This window comes from Neophocaena asiaeorientalis, unplaced genomic scaffold (assembly GCF_003031525.2).
Source record: "Neophocaena asiaeorientalis asiaeorientalis breed wild unplaced genomic scaffold, Neophocaena_asiaeorientalis_V1.1 scaffold124, whole genome shotgun sequence".
Taxonomy (NCBI): Eukaryota; Metazoa; Chordata; class Mammalia; order Artiodactyla; family Phocoenidae; genus Neophocaena; species Neophocaena asiaeorientalis.
In genome coordinates, this window is record NW_020174135.1 from 51,184 (window position 1) to 73,574 (window position 22,391).

Below are 22,391 nucleotides of genomic sequence, written 5' to 3' on the forward strand. Positions count from 1 at the left end.
CAGCAGTTTGAAGGAGTAATGGTCAGATACTTTGTGGATTATCCTTCAGTTGGGATTTGCCTGTTGTGTTTCTCATGATTATACTGGGATTATAGGTTTTGGGGAGGAAGACCACAGAGGTAAAGTGCCATTTTCATCACACCACATCAAGGGTACATGCTGTCAACATGGCTTATCACTGTCGATGTTGACCTTGATGACCTGGCTGAGAATGTTTGCCAGATTTCTCCACTTAAAGTTACTCTTTCTCTCCCTTTCCATACTGTATTCTTTGGAATGAACTCTGTGTACAGCCTACACTTAAGGAGTTATGTTCTACCTCCTTGAAGTTGGTGTATCTACGTAAATTATTTGGTGTTATTCTGCATGGGAGGTCTGTCTCTTCTCTCCCATTTATTTATTCACCATTTATTATGGACGTTTATTTTGTATGCTGAGTTATAATCCAGTATACTTTATTGATCTTGTTGCTCATATGGTTCCAGCTTCAGCAATTGGGAGCTTTTTCAGTTGGTTCCTGTTTCCTTTGACATACCCCCATGATGATGTGTTTTGTTTCTGTTTTCAGCACTTTCTGGTGTTATAAAATTTCCTAGGCTCATCTTAGGTATTTTGTGTACCAGTTCTAGAGCCAGTCGATTCCTCAAGGAGTTTCTTGGGTGTTAGGTGTGATTGTTACTACTGGGATGCCTGTGATCCTTCTTAATTCCTTAAGCTCAATAGTAATGTTTCCTCTTTCACTCCTGATTTTAGTAGTTTGAATCTTCTTTTTCTCTTAGTCCACCTACTTAAAGATTTGTCACTTTTGTTGATCTTTGATCTTTTCAAAGAACCAATTTTTGGTTTTGTTATTTTCTATATTTTTTTCTATTCTCTATCACATTCATTCTGTTCTAATCTCTATAATTTCTTACTTTCTGCTTGCATTGGGTTCTTTTTGTGCTTTTTTAGTTTCTAATGGTGGTAGTTTAGGTTATTGTTTTGATATCTTTCTTCTTCTATTACTATGGGTGTTTATAGCTGTGAATTTCCTCTAAGCACTGCTTTAGCTGATTCCCATAAATTTTGCTGCAGTATGTTTTCATTTTCTTTAATCTCTGTATTTGCTAATATCCCTTGTGATTTCTTCTTTAACCCATTGGTTATTTAGGAGTGTGTTGTTTAATTTCCACATATTTGTGAATTTCCCCAATTTCCTTCTATTATTGATTTCTAATTTCATTCCATTTTGGTTGGAAGACATATTTTTGTATAATTTCAATCCTTTTAAATTTATTAAGACTTGTTTTAGGGTCTAAAATGTGGTCCATCCTGGAGAATGTTCTATGTTCACTTGAGAAGAATGTGCATTCCACAGTTGTTTGGTGGCATATTGTATAGACTGTTAGGTCTAGTGTTGTCCTCTATTTCCTTTTTGATCTTCTGTCTAGTTCTATTTTGTAATGAAAGTGGAATATTGAAGCTTCCAACATTCATCGTTTTTTTTATGTTTCAGATTTTTTACATCTTTATTGGAGTATAATTGCTTTACAATGGTGTGCTAGTTTCTGCTAAGGCGGATTCTTAACCACTGCGAAACCAGGGAAGTCCTTGCACTTGTCTTTTAATCAGAGAGAAGAAAAAGTTACAAGCAAACAACAACACATTTGTACATACCTATGTAGTTTTTTTTTTCCTATGTGGTTACTTTTAACAGTGCTGTTTATCTCATCATGTGAATTTAAGTTAATGTGGAGTGTCCTTTCATGTCAGCCTAAAGGATGGCTTTAGTATTTTGTAAGGCAGTTCTGCTAGTGACAAATTCTCCCAGTTTTTGTTTATTTAAGAATGTCTCATTTCTCCTTCATTTTGAAGGATAGTTTTGCTGGATATAGAATTCTTGGCCGACATTCTTTTTTCTACCCACAAGTTGCAACATGTCATTCCGCAGCATTTTAGCCTCCGTGGTTTCTGATGAGAAGTCAGTTGTTAATTTATTGAGGATCATTTGGACATGACAAATTGTTATTCTCTTGCTGCTTTCAAGATTCTCTGTTTGGTTTTGAGTTTGGTAGTTTGACTATCATGCATCTAGATGTGGGTCTCACTGAGTTTATTCTACTTGTAATTTGTTGAACTTTTGGATATGTAGATTAAACTTTTTCATCAGATTTGGGAAGTTTTGGGCCACTATCTCTTCAGATATCCTTTAGCCTTTTTCTCTCTCTCTCTTCTCCTCTAGGATTTCTCCAAGATGTGTTTCTTGGTATGCTTGATAGTATGGCACAGATAGTATGTCTCTGAGACTCTGTTCATTTTCCTTCATTCCTTTTTCTTTTGCTTCTCAGACTGGATACTCTAAATTGACCTATCTTCAAGTTTGCTGATTCTTTCTCTGCCACCTCTAATCTACTACTGAGTCCCTCTAGGGAATTTTTCATTTCAGTTATTATAATTTTCAACTCTAGAATTTCTGTTTGGTTCTTTTTTTAAAAATGATTTTAGTCTCTATTATTTTCTAGTGGTGAGACATTGTTTTATGGTTTCCTTTAGTCTTTATACATGGTTTCCTTTAATTTGAACATATTTATAGTAGCTTATCTAAAAATCTTTGTCTAGTAAGTGCAACTTCTGGGCACCCTCAGGGACAGTTTGCATTGACTGTTTTATTTAACTCTGGCCATTTTTTCCTATTTCTTTGTATATCTCATAATTTTGTTGAAAACTAAACATTTTAAATAACATGACATAACTCTGAAAGCCAGACTCTTCCCTCAGGGGTTTGTGGTTGTGGCTGCTGTTGGTTTGTTGAGTGACTTTTCCTGGACTAATGCTGTAAAAAAGTGTATTCTTTCTCATATGTGACCACTGAAGCTCTGCTTAGTTAGCTTCATGGTCATCTGATGATTGGACACAGATTTTCTCAAGTGATTTTAACCAGTAAGTCTCCAGTCCTTTTGGTTATACGTACCAAAAGGGGCACGTATTGGGGTACACAGTCAACACTTCAGTAGTTTACAACTTTGCTTTAGCCTTCACTTCCTGATTGCACAGAATCTCAAAGTCAGCCAGATATGAGAGATTACAACCTTCTCATGTCTTTCCTGACCATGCACACAGTCCTGCACACGAATGCGCCCTCATATTTCCAGGAATATATCAGAGCTTATCAAAGCCTTCTATGGATACCTCATTCCCCAGCATTTTAAAAATTTTCCTCCATTTTTCTATTGTAGTAAAATACACATAACATAAAGTTTACCATCTTAGCCATTTTTAGGTGTACAGTTTAATGGTATTAAATGCATTCACATTGTTGTGCAATCATGCCAGTATTTACCCTTGTAACTCTTTTCATCTTGTTAAACTGAAACTTTATACCTGTTAAACAATAACTTCTGGGAATTCCCTGGCGGTCCAGTGGTTAGGGCAGGGGGCACGGGCTCAATCCCTGCTTGGGAAACTAAGATCCTGCATGACGCATGGCGCAGCCAGAAAACAGCAACAACAAAAAAAGAAGGTGTACTGAGTGACCTCCCTTCAAAAAAAGAAAAAACCAATAACTTCCAATTTCCCCCTCCCCCAGCCCCTGGCATTGCCGTTCTACTTTCTGTCTCTGTGACTGTGATAACTCTAAGGGCATCATGTAAGTGGAGTTCTACAGTGTTAGTCTTCCTGTGACTGGCTCATTTCACTGAGCGTGCTGTCTCCCAGGTTCCTCCGTGTTGTAGCACGTGCCAGAATTGCCTGCCTTTCTAAGGCTGAATGACATTCCATGGCCTGGATAAGGCACATTTTGCTTATTCATTCATCTGTTGATAGAAACTTGGGTTGGTTCTATTAACCTGTTGTGAATAATGCTGCTGTGAACGTGAGCGTACAGATATCTCTGAGACCCTGCTTTCAGTTATTTTGGAGGTATACTCAGAATTTGAGTTGCTGGGCCGTATGGTAATTCTTAATTTTTTGAGGACCCTCCATACTCTTTTCTACAGTGGATGTATCATTTTACATTGCTAACGACAGTGCACAAGGGTTCCACTTTCCCCACATCCTCACGACTACTTGTTTTCTGTTTCTTGACAGTAGTCATCCTAACAGGTGGGAATCCCCAGCATTTCTTTTTATTGTGTTTGTCCCAGCTGGTACTTGACTCAGGTACTTTTGTAGAGATTCCTATACCCTAATGCAGTAATCTTCATACGTTACAACCCCCTAAAAGAATTTTGAGAATTACCTCTATAGAACAGATAACGTATCTTGAAGTTTACATCTAAGTTTTCTTGTAATAAATATAGTTAGAAAGAATATGATTTCCTTCATGTTGTAAAAGTTCCATTTAAAAACGGGACTTTTATTGTATAATCTTTTTTTTTTTTTTTTTTTTTTTGGGTACACAGGCCTCTCACTGTTGTGGCCTCTCCCGTTGCGGAGCACAGGCTCCGGACGCTCAGGCTCAGCAGCCATGGCTCACGGGCCCAGCCGCTCTGTGGCATGTGGGATCTTCCCGGACCGGGGCACGAACCCGTGTCCCCTGCATCGGCAGGCAGACTCTCAACCACTGCGCCACCAGGGAAGCCCCATATTGTATAATCTTTAATCATTAAACAGTTGTTGCTGGTTGTTCTCAACAAATGTCCTGAGGAAAGGGCTTTTCCCAATGAGTGATCTCTGACTCAGGTCACATAGAGACAAACCCTGAGAACAGGGCTTTTCCAGGGACTTGTGAGACACGTTTAAAGATGACAGTTCTATAAGTATGGGGCTTTTGGGTGAGCTCCAAGCCAGTTCTGCCCCCTGTAAAGCTATTAGGCTGCTGGTTTTCAAAGCTGAGGAACGGGGGAAGTTCAAACACTGTAAAACTTGCCGTTCCGAGATTCAGCTGCTTTTCTGGAATAAATACACTGTGGATTATTGCTTGCAAACCTTTGGTTAATTTCCAGAATTCTCAAAAAGTTGATTTTTTACTATCTTTGCCAGGGTTCTCGTTGCTTTTAGGGAGGAGCAGATTTTTGCAGATCGTGACTCCACTGCTCTAGAAGTACTTCAAGATTCTTTTAGAACAACAAATAACTTGTACTTCCCCAGCGCTTAGCTATCTTGGGTTTCTACCACTCTTTTTTGTCTCCTTGCTTCTTGACCAAGGAAAAGCTTCTTGTTGACAAAGGACTTTGTCAGTAACATAGTGTACTCAATGGCATATTACTTTTGTAGCAACTAAGTTCTAGGTATTATTCATTCAACAAGCATTTGTCAGAAGTATCCCTTCTTCCTGAAGGGAAAGAGGGTCAAAATAGATGTGTAGGTAAATCTTTGTTTTCTAATTATAATGATCATTTTATTACTTATGTAATATTTTTAAAGGAAATAAAAGTACATTTCATTTAGAGGCCGATTCATTTTTGCTTACTGACTTACTTATTTCATATTTGAGATAACTAAAAAATTTGAAGAGGTGAACCCCCTCCCCCATTTTTACTGTCCTATTGTGGGAATAACAGGTGGGGTCAGCTGTAAAATTCAATAAATATTATCAAGATAATAATGGAATGACAGTTTATTTATCTGCAAGCTTTGGGAAATAAGGAGTTGTTACGTCTGTTAATTTCCCAATAATTAATATTGTTTCTTTGGGGAAAGTGCTTGATTCTTTCCTTTTATTTACTTATTTCAAAGTAGTAGGTTGGTTCCCTGGCACCCTCCAAAAAGTAAAAAATAAAATTCTGGTTCTCATTATAAACAAATATGCATTATTTATGCATATTGGATGTGTTCCAATCCATAGCAGTTATTATCCTTATAGATGATAAATGCACAAACGTCCCATCTTCAGCTGTTGGGAGATCATTTAAACTAGTTCCTGAGTCCTTTTGATATGACCCTAACAGTCTTTGATAATTCCTTGCTTCTTAGAAGGATGAGATTCACGGGGTCATATAAAGTTCTTGACTCATATCTAGAATTAGCCATTTTGACAAGGAACCCTAGATCTTTTTTTTTTTTTTAATTTGTGTTAAAATGCACAGAACAGGGACTTCCCTGGTGGCGCAGTGGTTGAGTGTCTGCCTGCCAATGCAGGGGACACGGGTTTGAGCCCTGGTCCGGGAAGATCCCACATGCCATGGAGCAACTAAGCCCATGAGCCCGGGTGCCACGACTACTGAAGCCCGCACGCCTAGAGCCCATGCTCTGCAGCAAGAGAAGCAACCGCAATGAGAAGTCCTCGCACCACGATGAAGCGTCCCCCCACCACTCGCCGCAGCTAGAGAAAGCCTGCGTGCAGCAATGAAGACCCAACGCAGCCAAAAATAAATAAATAAATAAATTTTAAAAATACACAGAATATAAAATTTGCCATCTTAATCATTTTTAAGTTTAGTGATATTAAATACATTCACATTATTGTGGAGCCATCACCATTCATCCCCATAACTCTTTCTATCTTATAAAATTGAAACTCTATACCCATTAAACAATAACTAACCATTTTCCCCTCCTCCTAAGCGCCTGGCTACCACCGTGGGACTTTCTATGATGTTGACGACTCTGAGTACCTCATATGGTGGAATCCTACAGTATCGCCCTTTATGACTGACTTATTTCATCGAGTATAGTGTCCTCAAGGCCCCATGCTGTAGCAGATGCCAGAATTTTCCTCTTTAAGGCTGAATAACATTTTGCTTAGGAATTCTTTATATATTCTGAATACGGTGGACCCTCAGTATCCACAGGTTCTGCATCCGTGGATTCAACCAACTGTGGATAGAAAATATTCAGAATAAAAATTACAGAAATTTTCCAAAAGTAAAACTTGAATTTGGTGTGCACTGGCCACTATTTACATTGTATTAACAACTATTTACCTAGTGTTTACATTGTATTAGGTATTATATGTCATCTAGAGTTGATTTAAAGTATGAGGGTGGGGCACGTGCGTAGGTTGTATGCATGTAGTGTGGCGTTTTATAAGGGACTTGGGCTTCTTAGGGTTCTGCTGATACAGAGGTACGACTGTATTTATCACTGTTTAAAGCCTTTTTACTCTGTGGATACTGTCCTTTGATGCACAAGATTTAGTTTTTAAGAAGTCCAATGTCTTTTTTTAATTCTGTTACCTGTGCCTTTGGTGTCATATCGAGAACTCATTATCAAACCTCATGGACTGAAACTTTTGCCCTATGTTTTTGTCCAAGAATTTTATAGTTTTAGGCCTTACATTTAGGTCATGGATCCATTTCGAGTTAATCTTTGTAATGATGTTAGGTAAGGGTCCAACTTTATTATGACAAAACTATTTTATTTTTTAAAAATATTGGCATGTGGTACTAATTTTATATTTTTACTTCCCTGTTCTATCAGATCATACAGGTTGCCTCTAAATGAAGGAATTAGCCGGCACAATTCGTTGTCGTATAATTCTTGGCATAGTTACCAGAAATTGAAAAAGTGAATGGCTCTAATGACTGGGCAATAAATCTTCCAAGTCAAGTATTTTGCAATTCTTTGTTTTCAAAAAACTTGAAAGTGGTCCTAATTGAATTGTCAGCGAATAGTTTGTCTGAAACAATTCTAATGATAGGCTGCTCTGTGGTTACTTCTGGCCCAAGACTTGGTGAGACTCACAGGGCTGAGCATCTTTGTGCCTGTCTCCTGCTTCACGTGAAAAGGCTTCTCAGAGCCAACACCACCACAACAAGAAACAGCAGAAGAATCGATGCTACCCTCGCCTCATTTAGCAATAAATACTTCCTATTAAAAGATTTTTTAAATGTTTACTTTGGAAGGCTAATAATTATTTGTCAAGTTTTATAAATGTGTTCCAGCTTGATTTAATAATTGTAATGACTCAATCTAGAAACTTTTTACTGTAAAAATCTATTTGTTTATTCTATATTACTTGATTTATGAATGTGATAAAATACACGTACATAAAATTTACCGTCTCGGCCATTTTCAGTGTGCTCTTCAGTAGCGTTAATTACATTCACACTGCATCCACTCCAGAACACTTTCCACTTTTCAAAACTAAAACTCTACACCCATTAGAAACAACCTGGAAATATTTTTCACAAAGAGAGCCTTATGGCCTTGGGGAAAATGTTTAATTTCAATTTATCTAACTTTGTTGTAGAGAAGAGTGATAGGGTAATCAAGCATAACTTATTAGGATAAAATATCGGGGTTAAATTCTCTTGGAGCAGTGTAATGGAAACGAGATCAAAGAGAAAGAGGAACCTTGTTGAATTTCTTTTTCTTTGGCTGCGTTGGGTCTTCGTTGCGGTGCATGGGCTTCCTTTTCTCTAGTTGTGGCGAGCAGGGGTTTCTCATCCTTGTTGAATTTCTGATTGTTATAAAAGAGCTTGTTCATCCTATTTTAAAATGCGTGACAGTAGTATCAAATCACTATGGCATTTAGATTTCACTGACTATATTTAAAAGATCATATGATAAAATATTTTTAAATGAAATATTTACAGCATGCTGGAAATTATATCCTTTGCAACTATTTATTTTTATTATGAAGAATTTAGATGCCAACTTAAAAGTATATTATCCTCTTCATAGTGGTAGGTTTTCCAAAATTCTTGAGGGGATATGTGACATTTGGAGACCACTGCATTAGGGTAGAGGGATCCCTATGAAATGCCTGAACTAACAGTGGAGTTCACTGGAGACTCACCACCCCTTTAAGGTGTTCAGCATCTCACTGGACTGTGTTCCCACGGCAGGACTCACGAAAGGGTGACCGCAGAGCTTCACTCCTTCACCTATTATCCGGTAATCAGACCCATAAAATGGCTCACTCCATTACCAATTTCAAATGAAGTTCAATACTTACTAAGGAAAGTTTTAAGAAAAACTTGCCTTAAATGTGCCTGACCTGGGTTAGGAAGTAAGTTACAGAACTGTATCAAAAGTCCAGCTTAAAAAAAAAAAACAAAACAGCCCAGCTTTCCCTCCCAGCACCCTGGTTACTTAAAGGACCCAGATCCACAGAGTAAAAGACAGAATGGGAGAAAATGTTTACAAAGCATGTATCTGATAAAGAATTATATGCATATATATATGTGTGTGTGTGTGTGTGTGTATATGTGTATATATATATATATATATATAAGGAAGCAGAGTGGTGGTTGCCAGGGTCTGGGGGGCAGGGAAATGTGTAGTTATTGCTTAACGGGTATAGGCTTTCAGTTTTACAAGATAAAGAGTTAAGGCAGATGGATGGTGGTGATGGTTTGTACAACAGTGTGAATGTACTTAATGCCACAGAGCTGTACACTTAAGAATGGTTAGATGGTGAATTTTATGTATATTTTGCCACAATAAAAAAAAAGCTTGAAAAAAATGCTTTTATCATATCACATTCCACACCTCCCTTTGCCCAGCTGTGGAGCTCATTCAGCATACGAAGCATATCCCACATGTAGTTGGATTGACAAAGCCACAGCCTCTCTATCCAACAGAAATCAGACTTCCTGTCAGGAAAAAGCCAGAACTCATTTGCACTTCAAATTAACATGTACTTTGAGTAAAATTATTAAAAGAACTGAGAAACAAATGAAACTTCATCTGAAGTTAATTACCAAGTGCAGTTAGGACTAAAACATTGCAGAACGGACTTACTTAACACATGCTGTTCCTCATTACTTAAATTGCAAGATGCGGCATAAGTCTAGCGTGAGGGAGAAGAATGAGAGTTCCCTGGTGTCCCTTGGATGAAAGTGAGTGTGTTGTGTCCGGTTTGGGGGAATATTCAACTGGGACTTATATATAATACGCGGTTTCATTAGACATGCTGAAGCTCTTGTGTATTTCGTGAATAAGACATAGACTGATGGAAACTAATTGCTCTGGAAGTCAGCATGTGTGGGATATATGAGACTGGAAGGACGGTGGTTGACTGCTGTTGAAATGAGCATTCGTGGTGTGACTGGATAACTGATTGTGAAGAATCCCATTAACCTTGTGTTGTCTGCTCGTCTCTTGTGTCTGGAAGTTTTGCCGACCGGGGTGTCTCCCCTGTGTGTAAGGCGTGGGGTGCGCCCTGCTCACTGTGAGCCTGCTCTTGTGAGCGCTTGGAGAAAATACTGAGAGGGAGAATGGGGCTTGTCTTTTAAGTAAAGGGGAGAGGGACCCCGTCTCAAGGGGAGGCATCTCTGGCAGCAGCAGGGGACGAGGAGAGTGCTCCCCTGGGCCCTGGCTTGCGGAGCCAGGCTTTAGTTTCGATTAGCCATTGAAGGTGGTTTTCCCAAACTTGAAGTTTTTCGTTCCTGGGGCAGTGCAGGATGGGTGTTGTCCTTTGCTTTTTAAAAGGGAAATGGGATCTGAGGCTCTGTTTCTAAGAGATCTGTGGAGGTTGAGGTCTGAAGACTAACCCTTTAAACCTGTGGTTTTGTCTGTGTGCTTTGCAGACCAGCACCATCAGCTTCTCCTGGGAACTTGTTAAAATGCACATTCCTGGGCTGCATTCCAAATCAGGCAGTTCCAGAACTCTGGGGTCCTCCAGGTGATTCTGATGCCTCCCCAAAGTTCAGAACCACTCACACCTATATGGTTTGAGTCGCATTGCCCTTGAGTAGTTGACATAATGTCTAGATGATGTCACTGTTAGTTTGTGTAAACATTAGACATTTCATTTTTGTGTATTTTGGAACCAATGTAATTAGTTGTCAGTTATGTACAAGGGCACAGAATCTGTCCTGCCTGATGGATAAAGGTCCCTTTGGCAAGTGCGGAACAACAGCACGTCCTAAGCCAGCAGCCTCAGGCCAAACAAACAGGCGGTGTCCCGAGATCGCGGGACAGTCGGCCCATGGGAGCTGACCCAGGGCCCTCTCCTGAGATCGCGGGACAGTCGGCCATGGGAGCTGACCCAGGGTCCTCTTCTGAGATCGCTGGACAGTCCGGCCATGGGAGCTGACCCAGGGTCCTCTCCTGAGATCGTGGGACAGTCGGCCCATGGGAGCTGACCCAGGGTCCTCCCCTGGCAGGTGGCCTGGAGGTCTGCAGGCAACTCTGTGGGCATCTGAGCCAGAGCCAGGGGCTGACGGGAAGGAGGTGGGCCCTGCATGTTTCCTACAACAGGAGAGTGAATAGCATCTCTTTTGAAAAGACCTGCTCTGTCCTTTTGGCCAGTCCAGAACCCATGCTCCTGCCCCAGATATTTGTGAAGCATCTGATCCTTTTGAAGTGCAGCCGTTTGGTCTTTTTAAAAATGCAAATCATATCAAGTCGTTTCCTTCCTTAATGTTACAGTTGTCCAGGACTTCCCATTGCCCTTAGGAGAGAGTGCAGAAGTTGCAGCTGGCCTTGGCTTCCCTCCCACCTTTGAGTGTCTAAGGCTGCCCCGGGCTTGCGCTGTTGCCTGGGCCTGGAGATGCACCCCAGCGTCTTCAGAGGAGGTGAGGGTCCCCCACAAACTGAGCTCCAGCGCCTGTCCTGCACTCAAGCGAGCCGGTCCCTCCCCTCAGGGCTCGCATGGCCCCGAGGACTGGGGTGTTCGCAGCTGTGTCCCAGGCCTCCTGGAGGCCCTGTAAGTGCTCCTTTGTCAGGCGAACGAGCCACGGCGCTGCTGCCCTTTCCCTGCTGTCCGCGGACCCGCTGTCTATTTCGTTGTAGTTTGGAGCCGAGTTCCGAAGGTTCTCCTTGGACCGACAAAAGCCTGGAAAGTTCGAAGACTTCTACAAGCTGGTTGTGCACACCCATCACATCTCCAACACCGAGGTGACCATCGGCTACGCGGACGTGCATGGCGACCTGCTGCCCATCAACAACGACGACAACTTCTGCAAGGCGGTCTCCAGCGCAAACCCGCTGCTCAGGGTCTTCATCCAGAAACGAGGTACCGAGGAGGCTGAGCTCGTGCTCTTGCTTGGCACTTATTTAAGCAATAAATGCAGTTTTCTATTTTGTCTGTCATTTCAGAACCATGTTATTCTGCTTTCTAGCCTTTGGTGGGAGACTAAAGAAATTAACATCTGTTTGGTCGACGTTAATTTCTTAGAAAGGCTTAACAGTATTTAAGCTGCATTTTCCACCTGAAATCGTGTTGACTTACGATTTGTAAATACCGAGGAAAAATAATATCGATATTTTCAGTATTTTAACTGGATGCATTAGCCAGTAACCCAAGAGTGAAACGTAAGGTTGTTAGTATATGTTTTTCACTGTCTTCTTAGGGTTGAAAAAGATGTTAGCTTTAGATTGTAACTTTGGTTAACTTTTAGCTCTGAAGGCCTAGCTTTGCTGTAAGTAAGAACAATATCATTTTATGTGAGAATAAGTCACTAACACAGGTTAGCGGCTGAAAGGTGGGGCACCCTGCTGTGGAGTCACTTCTCAGAGCTGCGTGTTAGACTTGTTTTACCGTCTCAGAACTTGGGAGAACCCTAACAATTCCACATAAGTACTGAAGAAAAGAGCCACCTGCAGGCGAGGCCCGAGGTTAAAGAAAGAGGCACCTTACGATTGCCCTGGTCACGACCGTCCCTCCTTCCCTGAGCGGACCTCTGTGCCCGCAGCAAGTGCTGACCACCCCGGGGGAGCAGCATGGCGGTGGGGACACCGTACTCGCCGTTGTGGACTTCCGGCGAAGGGGAGGAGAGAGAACGGTCTTAGCCTCTGGGGCAGTGGGGCAGCTTCACGGACACTAGCAGGGCGGGGCGCCCTCCAGGCTGCGGGAGCCGGAGCCAGGCTTGGTAAGCGTGAGACTGCAGGAGGCCGAAGTGCGGGCCCAGGTGCCTGGCTCTCTCTCCTCCGCCCGAGTCCCCACCTTTGCGTGACGGCGTTCGAAGCGTGCTCGCCCGCCAAGCCGTCCCGAGGTTGGGAGGCCGCACATGCCGAGTGCTGAGAGTGCTGGCCGGCGGCCCGTGCTCTGAACACTGGCTGCTGCTGTCCTCCGGTGTGTGGTGTTGGGAGGGAGTGTGTAGCAAGGGAACGGCAGGGGATCTGCTGACCTCACTTCGGCCTGGTTCCCTGGCACTAGATCAGAAAGCTGTGCGTCTGCACCCCTGGTTTAGCCTGGGTGTCCTGCTGACGCTACCGAAAGTCAACACAGCTGTCACTTCCTCACGGTGGCCCTCCTGTGGAGCTGCTGGGGCCGCAGGGAGCCCGCCGCTCCTCACGTCGTTTGGGTGCCTCTTCTCGTCCGTCCACCCTCTCGGCGAGGCCTGGTCTCGATTGGCCTGTGTCCCCGCCACCCCCCCCACCCCCGCCCCCATCCCCTTGTCTCTATTCTGCTCTCTCTGTGTTGTATCATCAGTTGCTCCCAGAGGCTGGCGCGTGGTCCACATCCCACGTCCACAGCTCTGCCCTGGCCATCCCAGGTCGCGGCGTTGTCTCACAGGGTGCGGAAGGGTGAGTAGTGGGTGTGAAGCCCTGCGAGTGACGGACATGCACACGGGCTCTGCCACCTGTGTAGGCAACAGGCGTCTCTGTACTGCTGCGTTGGGAGCACCGCCGCAGGCACTCTTGCCCTTTGTGAGGGCAGCCCTAGGGACACTTGGCAGCCTGTGCTGTCGAGTCACCGAAGCTCAGGTGAGGCGGGAAGCCGCAGGCGGGGATGTGCCGCTTCCGCGGGTCGCTCGGATGGCTTTGCTGCTCAGCTTGCTGGCTCAGGCCCTGCCTCCTGTCTTTATTATTTTCTTTTCCTCTTTCCCTTGGCCTCAGAGGAACAGCCCAGAGTTTAACTAGCTGCCTTAGGGTTTCTAACCGTCCTGTGTTGTAAGGGTGCAGGCTTCGCCTCCAGCCCCTGCCTTTCTCTGTTAGGTGACGGCAGGGAGCTGCATTCATACCCTGCCCCCAGCACTTTCTCGCTGGCTCTACGACCCCCCACCCTAAGGTTCTCATCTGTACAGTGGGAGAACCTACCTCAGGTTATTGTCAGGCTTCGAGAGGAAAATGTTCCTGATGGTCCCAAAGCCTGGCCCCTCGCTCCATCACTGGGGAGACTGGGGCTCTCCTCTCACTCTCCTCGATGGAGTCCAACTGTAAAGACTGCATCCCAGTGGGAGAGGCGAGGGCAGTTGTGTTTCTGTGGATGGCGGCAAGCAGGAGCCATCCTGGTGCCCTGCGTGTTCAGGAAAGACTCGCTAACCGTGTGAAAGGGGCTGTCCGTCACGGGTGGGGCAGAGATGAGGTTCCTCTGGAGGTGACCCTCAAGTCCCACGTCCTTTTCCTACAGCGTGGGTCCTGAGATTTGGGTCACAGTAATGCCATCCTCATGATCTTACTGTAGCCACACCTGGTCTGTAGTTTACTTAATAACTTTCTGTACATTGATGTGTATTGTAAGAGGAAATTGTTTGACCATCACAAATGAAGAGTCATTCTTCTAATAGGTGTTGAAATAGACCCACAGTGATGTTTAGGAAAATGAATTTGTTTGCCACTTACTAATCCCCTCCCCAAACCACACAAAGACACCACAGTAAGACTACAGACCAACACCCCTTATGAATATAGATGTAAAAACCCCTCAGCAAAATACTAGGATATGGAAAACATGTTTCCGTGGTGGATGAATAGATAAACAGAATGTGGTATATACATCCAATGAGATATTATGCAGCCATAAAAAGGAACAAAGTACTAAATGGTCCAGACTGCAGTATGGATGGGAAAGAATGCCAAGTGGATGAAACAGCCATGGGTTATAGGATTCCATTTATGATCTGTCCTCATCCTTTGCAGATTCTGTGTTTGTGAACTCAGTCCAGTTTGTTTGTAACCCAGCATCAGCACGCAGGGCCCTTTCACAATCGTTTGCAGACGTGCACAGGTTGCCAACGCATGTTCCAGACGAGGCTAAGTAGGCACTGCTCTGCCTGCTTGTTTCAGCTCATGCTGTGAACAAGCGTGCTTTTCATGGTCTATTTAATGCCACATTTTTGTACTTTTTTGTTTTGTGAAACTGTATTAAAATACATACAACATAAGATTTAGCATCATAACCATTCTTAAGTGTTCAGCTCAGTGGCATTAAATACATTCAGAGCGCTGTGCAGCCGCCACCATCCGTCCCCTTTCCGTCTTGTAAAACTGAATCACTCTGACTTTTAAACAGTAACTCCCCACTTCCCCTCCCCCAAACCTGGCAACCACCATTCCACTTTCTGTCTCTAGGATTTTGACAACTCTGAGTACCTCCTATAAGTGAAGTCATACAGGATTTGTCCTTTTGTGCCAGCTCATCTCACTGAGCATCACGTCCTTCAGGTTCATCCACGTTGTAGCCTGTGTCACAGTGTAGTCCTCCTTCCATTCTATGACGATACCACATTGTGCTTATCCACTCATCCGCTGATGAACACATGAGTTTCATCCACATTTAAGCTATTGTGAATAATGCTGCTGTGAACATGAGTGACAGATATCTCTCTGAGACCCTCTTTGAGTATAAACCCAGAAGTGCAATTTCTGGGTCACGTGGTAGTTCTATTTTTGATTTTTTTTGAGGAACCCGCATACTGTTTCCCACAGTGGCTGTTCCATTTTACGTCCCCACCAACAGTGTGTAACGGTTCCAGTTTCCCCACGTCCACACCAGCACTCATTGCTTTCTGGTTTTTGGATAATAGCCATCCTGATGGGTGTGAGGTGGTAGCTCATTGTAGTTTTGATTAGTGTTTCCCTGATTACTAGTGGTGTTCAGCATCTTTTCACTTGCTTAACGGCCACTCGTATGTATTCTTTGGAGAAATGTCTATTCAAGTCTTTTGCCCATTTTGTACTAGGTTGTTTGTTTTTGGTTGTTGAGTTTTAGGAGTTCTCTATTTATCTGGATATTGATCCCTCATCAGATATATTATTTGCAAACATTTTCTCCCATTCTGTGGGTTGCCTTTTACTCTGTGGATTGTGTCTTTTGATGTACAAAATTTTAAATTTTTCCCAAGGTCCAATTTGTCTAATTTTTCTTTTGTTACCTGTGCCTGTGGTATCATATCCAAGAAATCATTGCCAAATCCAATGTCATAAGACATTTGTCCTACGTATTCTTGTAAGAGTTTTATAGTTTTAGGTCTTCAGTGTAGGTTCTTGATCCATTTTGAGTTAATTTTTGTGTACGATGTTAGGTAAGGGTTCAACTTTATGCTTTTGCATGTGGATATCCTATTTTCCAACACCATTTGTTGAAAAGACTGTCCTTTAAACATTTAGTGGTCCTGTCACCCTTGTAAAAAATCATTTGACTATATGTGAGAGTCTATTTCCAGGCTCTCTATTCTATCCCATCAGTCTCTGTCTGTCTTTATCTCAGTATCACACTGTTTTGATTACTGTAGCTTTGTAATAAGTTTTAGAATCAGGAAGTGTGAGTCTTCCAGTTTTAGTCTCTTTTTCAAGATTGTTTTGGCTACTCAGAGTCCTTTGAGATTTCATATGAATTTTAGGATGGTTTTTCTATTCCTGCAAAAAAAAAAAAATAACATTGGGATTTTGATAGGGATCACTTTGAATCTGTAAGATTGTTTTGGGTAATCTTGGCATTATAACAATATTAAGTCGTACAATCCATGAACATAGGATATATTTCCATTTATTTATGTCTTTAATTTTTTTCAGTAGTGTTTTAAGGTTTCATTGTATAAGACTTTCATCTCCTTGGTTGTTAATTTCTAAATATTTTATAAATTTTGATGCTCTTATAACTGGAATTGTTTTTGTAATATCCTTTTCAGATTGTTCCTTGCTTATAAATAGAAATGCCACTGATTTTATGTGTTGACTTTGAATCTTGCTACTTTGATGAATTCATTTATTAGATCTAACAGCTTCTCTGTGGAATCTTTAGGATGTTCTGCATATAAGGTCGTATCATCTGTAAACAGAGATTATTTTACTTCTTCCTTTTCAGTTTGGATGCCTTTTATTTCTTTCTGTTGCCTAATTGCTATGGCTAGACTTCCTGTGCTTTGTTGAATAGAAGTGGTGAAAGCAGGCATCTATGCCTTCTTCCTGATTTTAGAGGAAAAGCTTTCAGTCTTTCACCATTGAGTATATGTCTGCTGTGGGTTTTTCACATATAGTTTATTATGTGGAGGTAGTTTCCTTCTATTTCTAATTTTGTGAAGTGTTTTTATAATGAAAGGATGTTGAATTTTGTCAGATGCTTTTTCTGCATCATTTGAGATGATCATGTGATTTTTTTCTCCCTTCATGTTGTTGATTGATTGATTTTTGTGTTTAACCATCCTTGAATTTGCAGAAAAAAATCCCACTAGGTCATGGTGTACAATCCTTTTACTTTGCTGCTGAATTCTGTATCTTAGTGTTTTGTTGAGTATTTTTGCATCAATGTTCATAAGGAATGTTGGTCTGTAATTTTCTTCTCTTGTGGTATCTTTGTCTGGCTTTGGCATCAGAGTTATGCTGGCCTCCTAGAATGAGGTGGGAAGTGTTCACTCCTCTCCAGTTTTGGGGAAAGTTTGAGAAGGATTGGTATTAGTTCTTCTTTAAATGTTTGGTAGAATTCACCACTGAAGCCATCAGGTCCAGAGCTTTTTTTGGGGGGAGGTTTTTGGTTACTTATTCAATCTCATTACTAGTTATAGGTCTATTTAGATTTTCTGTTTCTTCTTGACTTAGTCTTGGTAGGTTTTGTATTTCTAGGGATTTGTCCATTTCATCAGGGTTATCCAATTTGTTGGTGTAAAATTGTTTATAGTACTCTCTTATAATCTTTATTTCTGTAGAAATGGTAGTAATGTCACCACTGTCATTTCTTAGTTTAGTAATTTGAGTCTTCACTCTTTTTTTAGTTTATCTAGCTAAAGATTTGCTGATTTTCTTGATCTGTTTGAAGAACCAACATTTAGTTTCAATGATGTGTTCTGCTGTTTTTCTATACTCCATTTCTTTTATTTTTGCTCTACTCTTTCCTTCCTTCTGCTAGCTTTCCGTTTAGTTTGTTCTTATTTTTCTAGTTCCTTAAGTTGTAAGTTAGGTTGTTGATTTGAGGCTTTTCTTGGTTTTTAATGCAAACATTATAGCTATAAATTTACCCTTAGCACTACTTTTGCTGCATCCCATAAGTTTTGGTATGTTTATTTTCATTTTCACTTGTCTTTAAGTATTTTCTTTCTTCCCATGTGAGTTCCTCTTTGACCCATTGGTTGTTTATAGGTGTGTTGTTTACTTTCCACAGTTTTGTGAATTTTCCAGTTTTTTGTTTGGTTTGTAACTTCATCCCATTGTAAACAGAGAAGATTCTTTGTATGATGTCTTTTTTAAATCTTCTCTGACTTACATTGTGGCCTAACATATGGTCTGTCCTGGAAAATGTCCCATGCGCACTTGAGAAGACTATGTATGTGGTCGTTGTTTGGTGGAGTGTTCCGTGTGTGTCAGATCTATTTGGCTTATTGTATTAAGTCCTCTATTTCCTTAGTTATCTTCTGTCTGGCTTTTGTATCCATTATTGTGAGAGGGGTATTTCAGTCTCCAACTATTCTTGTAAAACTGTCTGTTTCTTCAGTCCTGTCAGGCTTTGTTTCATATATTTTGATGACCTGTCATTTGGTTTATAAATGTTTATAATTGTTATATCTTCTTGCTGTGTGAACCTTTTATTAGTATATAGTGTTATACTTTGTCTCTTGTAATCTTTTCTGATTTAACATCCATTTTATTTGATATAAGTATAGCTACCCCTGCTCTATTTTGATTACTCTTTGCATAGAATATCATTTTTCATCTTTTCACTTTCAACCTGTCCTTGGGTCTGAGGTGAGTCTCTTGCAGACAGCCTATGGGTGGAACATATGTTTTTATCCATTCTGCCAATCTCTGTCTTTTGATTGAAGAGTTTAATCTGTTTTCATATAAGGTGATTACTGATAAGAGGGGCTTACTTCTGCCATTGTGCTATTTGTTTAGTATATGTCTTATAGTAACATATAAGACTGTCTTTTATGTTACTCATTTTCTGTAATCCTATCTTCTTTTGTGGGTTTTATTGGTTGTGAAATGTTTAACTTCACTTCTCATTTCCTTTTGTGTATATTATACAGCTATTTTCTTTTTGGCTGCCATGACAATTACATTTAACATCCTAAAGTTATAACACTGTAATTTGAATTCATACCATCTTACCTTTAGTAACATACAGAAACTCTGTTCTTTTACAGCTCTATCCCTACTACTTTTGTTGTTGATGTCACAAAATTACATCTTTTTACATTGTGTGCCCCCAGACGTAAATTAATAATTCTTTTAAGTGCATTAGACTCCTACATTATGTAGAAAAGAAGATTTGGAGTTACAAATCAAAGTTACCTTAATATTGGCTTTACACTTATAATTGTTTTCTTTTTTTAAAAATGTGTTAATGTTTTGAACCATGTAGAAAACAAAAAGTCCAGTCTGGGGCTTCCCTGGTGGCGCAGTGGTTGAGAGTCCACCTGCCGCTGCAGGGGACACGGGTTCGTGCCCCGGTCTGGGAGGATCCCACATGCCGCGGAGCGGCTGGGCCCGTGAGCCATGGCCGCTGGGCCTGCACGTCCGGAGCCTGTGCTCCGCAATGGGAGGGGCCACAGCAGTGAGAGGCCCGCATATAGCCACAAAAAAAAAAAAAAAAAAAAAAGTCCAGTCTAAAACGTTGTTACAATACTATAGCATTTATAATTACCCATATATTTAATTTTATAGAGATCTTTATTTCTCCAGTTGGCCTTGAAATTCTGTCTACTGTCCTCTCATTTCATCAGCAGGACTCCCTTGAGCATTTTTTGCAGGGCAGGTCTAGTGGTAATGAACTCCCTCAGCTTTTGTATATGTTGAAATGTCTTGATTTCTCCCTCACTTTTGAAGAACAGTTTTACCGGGTATAGGATTATTCATTGACAGGTTTTTTTCTTTCCACGTTTTCAACACATTGCCCTTTGTCTACTTGCCTCCAAAGTTTCTGATGAGAAATATGTGGATAATCTTATTGAGGATGGCCTGCACGTGATGATTTTGCTTCTCTCTTGCTGCTTTCAAGATTCTCTGTTTGTCGTTGGCTTTTGAAAGTTTGATTAAAATTTGTCTCAATGTGGGTCGCTTTGAGTTCATCTTATTTGGAATTTGCTGTGCTTCTTGAATTTTAAATTCATGTCTATTCAAATTTGGAAAGTTTTCAGCCATTCTTCTTCAGATGGTCTGCTCTTTTCTATCTCTCTTCCTCTTCTGGGACTCCCATAATACATATGTTGGTCCTCTTGATGGTGTACCACAGGCCCCTTAGGGTATTTTCTTTTTTCTCCCCCAATCTTTTGCTTTCTAGTCCTCAGCCTTGATGATTTACATTTCCCTATCTTCAAGTTCACTGATTCTTTCTTCTGCCTGCTCAGATCTGCCTTTGAATCCCTCGAGGGCATCTTTCAGTTCAGTTATTGTACTTTTCAGCTCCAGGATTTCTTTTTGGTTTATTCTTAGGTTTTCTGTATATTTATTGATATTTCCATTTTGTTCATACTTTTTCTTTACTTTCTCCACATATTCCTAAAGTTCTTTGAGCATTTTTAGGACTGTTGTTTTAAAGTCTTTGTCTAATATATCTGCCATTAAGTCTTTTCAGGGACAGATTCGGTTGAATTATTTTCTCCTGTGAATGGGCCATACTCTCTTATTTCTTTGTATGCCTTGTGATTTTTTTGTTGAACACTGGACATTTTAATCTAATAACATGGCAACTCTGGAAATCAGATTCTACCCCTCCCCCAGGGTTTGCTGGGGTTTTTTGTTTGTTTGTTTGGTTGGTTGGTTTTTTAAAATTATTGTTGTAGGCTTTCTCTGCTAAGCCATCAGCATAAGGTGGAAAATTAATAACTTCTGAGGTCTTTTCTGAGACTTCCTTGGGTACGCACAGTCACTTACTGGTTTTCGCAGTTGTTTTTCAATGTCCTAGTCTTTAATGTCTGGTTCATGAAAGGGGAAAAGAGAAAAAGGGGGGATAAAAGGGCACTCACTTTTGAAATCCCCTTCAGGTCACTTCAGCTTCTTGGGGAGGGGTTTGCAACAGTGGGGGAAAATGTAACAACAATGGCCACCTGCCTCTGGCTGCACCTTTGCGATCAGACGCAACAGTCAGCATCAGAGCACAGATTCCTGGTATTTGCAGGGAAGAGTCCTCTTTGCCCACCCTGGCTCCTGCAAGCTGCTCCAGACATACATGCAGAGCTGCCTGCTGTGTGGCTGGGGGTGCGATGGGTGGGTGCTAAGACCTGAAATGAACCAGAGTTGAGGGCAGTAACCTTCTAGTTCTTCCCCTTGAAGTCGTGAGCCTTCAACAGCCTCAGATTTCCAAATTAGTTACCCCAGACAGGTCCTGCCATTGTTATCCAGGTGGGGGGTGTCCCTGGTGCTCCCTTCTCTACCGTCATCCCAGAGCTCTCCTGTGTGTGCGTGTGATTTCGCATAAAATTGCTCCAAGCATAGTGCCGGAGTGCTGTAGGGCTTCTCTGAGCCCAGGGTGCATGGGATGTGCTTTACTTAGAAAATGCTCTTGGCCATGTGTTTGATGTTAATGAATCAATAGTATATATGAAATCAGGCGTCTTAACCAGAAACACACTAACGCAAGTTTATTGCTCGGTGGATGAAAATGTTGTGATCAGAGGCTCACAGGACCCCGTATTTCCTGGCAGCCATGGTTCAGTGTTCAGTAATGCAGTGTTCATGGAGACTCTGTGAAACGTAACTACTGTGAATAACGAGAATCAACTGTATATGAAAAGTCTAGAATGGGCAGTCTGTAGAGACAGAAGGCACATTCATGAGGGTGGGAGGTACAGGGTTTCTTTGCTGGATCATGGAAATATTCTGAAATTCGATAGTGGTGCTGGTTGCACAGCTCTGTAGATATACTAATAACCATTGAATTATACTCTTTAAATGGGTGAACTTTATGGGATGTAAATTATATCCCAGTAAAGTTGTTAAAAATTAAAAGTATGAGATTCAAACCAGACTCTCCTGGATCTGAGTCTCGGCCCTGAGTGAAGTCATCTGGGCTCATCTCCAGCCTTTATTTCCAAACTTCAGCCATCCTCAATCCATGTGAATACTTTGACTTTTTAACTCATTTATTTGTACAGGTTTTTTTTAAAATCGTCTTTTCCCCTGGTAATAGGGACTCTTTGTTCTTCGCTGTGGCCTCAGCTGTAAGCACCACCTGCGGTCCTGACGCACGGGCTTTGGGACTCAAGACAGCGCTCAGGACACCCAAGTGGCTCCCAAGGGACTTCCCTGGCTGCCATCCTTGAACTCATTGGGAATGTCAGTGGCAGGCACAGTAAAATTAGCAGGACCCGCAACATTGTTACCAGTAGAAATCACAGATAGCATTTTCATATCATGTGATCATATCGGCCAGAGATCTTGAATATCGTTTACAGTGACCATGATTTTTAAATAGCGCAGATTGT

At 41.5% G+C, this 22,391-nt stretch overlaps 1 protein-coding gene across 1 annotated transcript in view; it reads left to right on the forward strand.

The window, feature by feature from the left end:
• PARD6G (par-6 family cell polarity regulator gamma) overlaps positions 1 to 22,391 on the forward strand; it is a 104,500-nt gene that overhangs the window by 22,952 nt on the left and 59,157 nt on the right. Inside the window, exon 2 of the mRNA XM_024754946.1 lies at positions 11,602 to 11,824. Coding sequence (XP_024610714.1) covers positions 11,602 to 11,824 — 223 coding nt within the window. The remainder of the gene's footprint in view (positions 1 to 11,601; positions 11,825 to 22,391) is intronic.